This window comes from Mirounga leonina, unplaced genomic scaffold (assembly GCF_011800145.1).
Source record: "Mirounga leonina isolate KUSES-001 unplaced genomic scaffold, KU_Mleo_1.0 Mir_173, whole genome shotgun sequence".
Lineage (NCBI taxonomy): Eukaryota > Metazoa > Chordata > Mammalia > Carnivora > Phocidae > Mirounga > Mirounga leonina.
In genome coordinates, this window is record NW_023270447.1 from 70,268,054 (window position 1) to 70,274,053 (window position 6,000).

The window sequence follows — 6,000 nt, forward strand, 5'->3', positions numbered from 1 at the left end:
GTTAATAGGTGCAGAGCAGATGGCTGAACTTTAAACTTCTGAAAGGAGATGTATGGAGAATGAAAAGTAACTTTGATTTTAAAACCTTTTTCCTTGAGCATTGCATGGAATGGTGTTGCAACACTCTCATCAAGAGCAGATTAAATGCCAGTTTATGATGTGCACTTTGACTCAGAACATTAGTGCAGGCTGCTGTTGCCTCAAGGTGGTGGTGACTCAGGTTATTACCCCTGCTCAGCCCTTTTGTTTGCTCTTTTCCTTTTTGTGCAGTTTAGTATGGTACAGTTTCTTCTTCAGGGTCAGAAGTTCCAGTCCTGATTCTGAAGGGTGAAGACTGTAGTGTTCTAACTTGACTTGGACAGTTTGGTAACTGGTAGCTATCCTAGCAGGTAGTCCAAAGTTGGTGCCATGTAGTGGACATTTTAAAACATCATTTCCCTTGCTAGATTTTTGTCTGTGTGTGTATTACTGTTATTTTATTGTTAAGGAATCTATTTCTGTGACTGTCCTGAAACCCAGAGTGGGTGCTAATAATGACGAGTCCTGGAGGTAACTACAGCTCACCTGGACTTTCTGGTTATAACCACTGTCTTCTCTCTCTACCTCAGCGGTAAACCCAGACTCATGAGGCCTCCATCCCTGCCTTCCTATTCCTAGAAGATGCCAAATCCAACTATGTTGGAGACTTTTTCAGAGGAGAAGACAGCTTTGTCTTCCCAGAAGACAAACCCTCTACTTTGCTTTATGAAGCATATAGTATTCCCAAACCACAGACAGGTTGAGACCTGCTCAGGCCTCAGTGTCCCTTATTAGATGTAAAAACAAAACAAAACAAAACCCACATACTTACATAGAGAACTGTTCCTAATGACCAATTCTCTGACACTCTCCTAGCTCACAGAAAGGATTTTGTTGAAGTCTAGCCCCTTTTTAGTATTTGATGAGGAAAAGATACTAAAATGGATTTGTAATGAAATTTCTGAGATACTCAATATAGATGACACATTTGGTCATTTTTTTTTCCCTTACTGTGTGATGATGGTTAAAGACCGATGAATTTTTAATGACATATAATGTGTAAATTTGAGATAATAATGTGATGTTTTAAAGAATAAAGATCTTTTTTTTTTTTTTAGAGAGTGAGTGCATGCCCTCAGGGGAGCAGGGAGGGGCAGAAGGATAGGGAGAGGGAATCTTAAGCAGGCTTCATGCAGTATGGAGCCCCACACAGGGCTTGATCTCACAACGCTGAGATCATGATGTGAGCCGAAATCAAGAGTCAGACACTTGACTGTCTGAGCCACCCAGGTGCCCCAAGAATAAAGATCTCTTAATGAAGATGTAGAATTTAGTGCTTTACTAAAAGTGGATGACACCATAGACACTATCATGATACAGACATTTTTACTGTATAGGGAAAACAGATATTTTAATATAAGGGAAGAAAGGAAAGCTCAAGCTTTGCATTGCTTTGGTAATATGTAATCCTGGCTTTTAAAAAAAGTCTTTCAGGGCGCCTGGGTGGCTCAGTCGGTTAGGCGTCTGCCTTCGGCTCAGGTCATAATCCCCGAGTTCTGGGATTGAGCCCCGCACCGGCCTCCCTGCTGAGCAGGGAGTCTGCTTCTCCCTCACCCCTCTCTCCCTCACTCTGTCTCTCAAATAAATAAGCAAAATCTTTTAAAAAAAAATCCTTTAATTCCAAAGACTTGTGGGTATTTACACATGAGTTTCTCTCTGTAGGGCACCTGTGCTGGTTGCACTTGCTTTGATTGAATGTGGAATGAAGTATGAAGATGCAGTACAGTTTATAAGACAGTGAGTATGAAGTTTTATGTTCAGAAACACATAAAGCAAGACCATACAAGAAGAAGGAATGATGGAAAGTACCCTTTGTAGTATGGAATAATTTGTTGGCTTAAAAGATTGATTGAAGAAATCAAAAGGAACGAGTGGTGGAGAGACTTGTAATAGTACTGTTGGCTCCCAGATTTAAAGATTTGCTAATTTAGCTGGCAAATTTGGACACTGTAGAATATGTCCAGTATATATGACTTGAATATCTAGGAATCTTTAAAATGAATAGCTAGGTAGTAGTCTAAGTGATCTAGTGACTCTTTTAATGGATATCTAAAATACCTTCCAAATGCAGCTATGACCAAGAGGCAAGGAAGAATCATAGAGAAGGAGTTAATCACCTGTGCCTCTTAAGTGACCTGTTCAGGCACAAAAGCAGGATGGTATTGCTCAGACAACCTTGGCATCAGTCTGGAATAATGGGCCATGTTATTTTGTTGTCCAGAATTCTTTGGCAGTCACTATCTTGTCCTTTCCCTTTCAACCTTTTCTTTAAGAAAAAAAAAAAGACTGATAAGAGGGCATGAAATGTATGGTAGCAGCTCTAGGAAGGTGGCATAGTTCAAGGAATGCCATCTGTGCCTACTGCTTCACACACTGCCTGCTCACCCATCAGCCCTTTCTCTTAAGTGATACGGTATAGGAAATAATGCTCTTTTTCAGCTGTGTAGAGTTAGAAATGCCTTAGGCCATAAATAATGCATTTCAGTGAGACAGCTCTTTTTTTACATGATCAAGTTTGTCATTCTTGTATTTTCAGAAAAAGAAGGGGAGCATTCAATTCCAAACAGCTGCTTTACCTGGAGAAATACCGACCTAAGATGCGATTGCGCGTCAGAGACACCAATGGGCACTGCTGCGTTCAGTAGAAAGAAGTGTAAACGAAGGCTGACTTGATTGTACATTTAGAGGGAACTCTTGGTACCTGGAAATGTGAATCTGGAATCTTTAACTGTGTCACCAAAGTAGTGATGGATTCAGTACTCCTCAACCACTTTCCTAATGATTGGAAAAAAGCAAACAAAAAAGAAATCCCTCTATAACATGAATAAAATGTTTAAGAAAAGAAAAAGAGAAAGAAAAAAGGGATTAATTCAGTGAAGGATGATTTTGCTCCTAATTGTTGGAGTTTGAATTTCTGCCAGGATTGAATTATATCAAAATCTCCTGTCTTTTTTAACTTTTCAAAATAGGTCTCTGAGGAAAACCAGCAGAACATTAGCCTGTGCAGAACCATCTGTTTGGGGAGCACACTCTTCCATTATGCTTGGCACATAGATCTCCCTGTTGTGGGATTTCTTTTCTTTTCTTTTCCTTTCCTTTGTTTTCTTTTGTCTTTTCCTTTCCTTTGTTTTCTTTTTTCTTTTCATTTCTTTTTCTTTTCTTTTCTTTTCTTTCTTTCAGTGGTGGTGGGTGATATTCTCCCCCTCTGCTCTTCTTTCCCCCTTCCCTCTTTTTTCCCCTAATACATGTTGTAGATGGAATAGGAGAAGCTCTTGTTGCTGTAGGTGTGTGTGCAGTCTGGCAGCCTTAAGCCCACCTGGGCACTTTTAGAAAAAACAACAAAACAAAAAAAACAAAAAACACCAAAAAAAAAAAAAAAAAAAAGCAGTGGCATATATATTATATGATCCAGGTGGTTTTTAGTCTTTACTGATGATGGGGTGTTCATGTTAGTTTCTTCTTGAAAACCCTATTCAGCATTAGGCAAAGTAGCCAAGAGCCTTTTGTTTTGGTTTTTATTTCAGTAAATTAATGGGGAAATGGCATTTTAAAAATAGTCTTTCTTCTCCAAGAACTTAGCTGAGAGTCGAATTCTCTTTTCCAACCAATGAAGCTAAGTGGGTATCCCAGAAACTTCTGTTTTCTGAAGGGGAGCACTCCAGGCCATCACTAAAGTGTCCAGGCAGAGAGTTAGCACACTTTCTACACTTTCTAGAATTGTGGGTTTGTAGCATTACTCTGATTTTCTGTCTGATGATGTCAGAGAATGCTGGTAGTTTAAAATTTTTATTTAGGACTTGTACTATGAATTTTCAGGAACGGTGAAAGGAATAACAGCAAAGATAGGATATTTTGGACTTGAGAAATGCCTGTGATTTGTATTTTCCAAACTGCCCCATTATGTACAGTTCAGTTTAACCACTGATTGCCTTGTTATTTTCTTACTAGGTTCTTTATGAGATTAAAAAAAAAAAATTTGCTGGTTCTAAACCAACAATGCCTAGTGAGTATGTGTCCACAGGCCATACAGGGTAGAAGAGAGACATAAAGCAACCCAATGAGTAGCAAAGAGACTGTTGTTAATGAAATGGTGTACTGTTACTTCTGCGGATTCTCTGCCAGGTTCAATGTGCTGATCTAGAGAAGCTAGCTGTTCTGCTCCTTCGCAGAAGGCAGTTGTGACCGGGCTGCATTGACAAAGCAAGTTGAAGGAGACCATCAGGGGCTCTTGCACTCTACATCTAAATATTAATAGTGCTCTGCTTCTAAGGATTTGAATAAAGGCTTAGGGTCATCTTGTCTTGCTGGGATTTGCTATGCAGAGTCATAAACTTCCCATTTTTTTAGGATCAGCTAGGCCAGTAGGAATGGACTGGGACCTTGTCTCACACTGATGATACCTCAGACGTTGGCTGGCTATGTGAACTGCCTATTTCCTATGCCGGAGTTGTTTTGATTTTTAACTAAATAAATATCTGTAGATTCTCTCCTCTCCCATCCCAGAAAACAAAACAAAATAATGCTTTTTGAAACTGTTTCTAGAATTTTAAAGTGAAAAATGATGGTACTCTCCAAAATTCTTTCAGAACAGGACAATAGATTCCTTTAACATAGGTTCAAGATCGAAACAGCATACCCTCTAAACTCAGACTGTCTGTTGACTTCAAGGGTTTGATCAATACAGTAACAAACTTTTTCCCTTTGACATGCTCTGATTTTTGTTTGTGGGGAGTGTGTGTGTATGTGTGTGTTTTTGTGTGCAGTATCAGTGCCTGCCTGAGATGGGAAATTGCATTCCTGGTTCCGTATGAGGAGAAGGGTGTATAAAGCGACACGAAACGTTATCCCTCATTTTGTTTTAAATTCCATACTAATGTTAATTGTTCTCAGAACTGGATTTTCTTCCTCAAAATTAAAAGGTTTTTTTTCTTTTGGATTTAATGAAGTATTGCTAGCTGAAGCCAGTTTGACATGGTGAGAGAGATGTCAGACTGATGAAAGGTGTGCAGCCTGATTTAAAACCAAACCCTGAACCCTTTTAAAGAACAATAAAACTTATTTTACATGCTCCTTGTCTGTGTATCGTTCTCCACCCCAGGTTGAATTTCATTTATGTCTCCTTAGAAAACTTGGTATTCTCAAGGCCTGATCTGTTAATTACTGCAAGGAGGTGAAATAATTAGAGGTTGGGAAGTTCAAAGATTTCATGCCACCCAGGTGTTCAATAAGGGTAAACTTAACTGGAGTTGGGATACATCTGGTACATTTTGTGGTTTAGTTCTTGGACATAACACTGTAGGAATGAGGCATCTCGTCTCTTTCCAAGGGATTTGTTTATACCATAGATTTTGATGAAGCGTTGCAACTTTTTACTCAAACTCTTAGAGAACAGTGAGAAAGGAGGAACTTTATATATCACAGGACTGGGGGTGGGGAATTTCCCTTAGACCAAGGGTAAGCGTCCATCCATCCATTCAGAAAACAAGCTTATCTGCTAAGGTACTAAGAATGAGAAAACACTTCCCACTTTGGAGGATCTTAGTCTGGAAGAGGAGTTAGAGCTGTAGATGTTAAGAACAGAGTAAGCGGATACAATACATGTGTGACTTAGAGTTCATTGATATTCTTCTCTAGTTTAAATTTCCCACCTCCCGGTCATTACCTACCTTAGGTTCAGTGGACTGTTGTTAAATTCACTCTTGGCTACACAGCAAATTGCCCTGCCCCATCTCTTGCTTCGTTATGCTTACCTGGCTAAACTGCACTTTTGGTTAAGTTCAGTCTGCCACCTTCTCTGCACCTGTGCGACTGAACATGCCGACTCTGTGTTTCACGTCATGACCTCAAATAGGCCTTAGTACCATCTGACAGTCCTGCTACATTTCTTTATTTCATTTACTCTTCGACTCTCCTTGAAAACAC

At 39.5% G+C, this 6,000-nt stretch overlaps 1 protein-coding gene across 3 annotated transcripts in view; it reads left to right on the top strand.

The window, feature by feature from the left end:
• PTP4A2 (protein tyrosine phosphatase 4A2) overlaps window positions 1–5,148 on the top strand; it is a 28,916-nt gene extending 23,768 nt beyond the window's left edge. For all 3 annotated transcript variants that reach the window (XM_035019238.1, XM_035019237.1, XM_035019239.1), the window contains 2 exons: window positions 1,741–1,815; window positions 2,615–5,148. In XM_035019238.1, the coding sequence (XP_034875129.1) occupies window positions 1,741–1,815; window positions 2,615–2,723 (184 nt within the window). In that variant the 3' untranslated portion in view covers window positions 2,724–5,148. The remainder of the gene's footprint in view (window positions 1–1,740; window positions 1,816–2,614) is intronic.
• The last annotated feature ends 852 nt before the right edge of the window (window positions 5,149–6,000 follow it).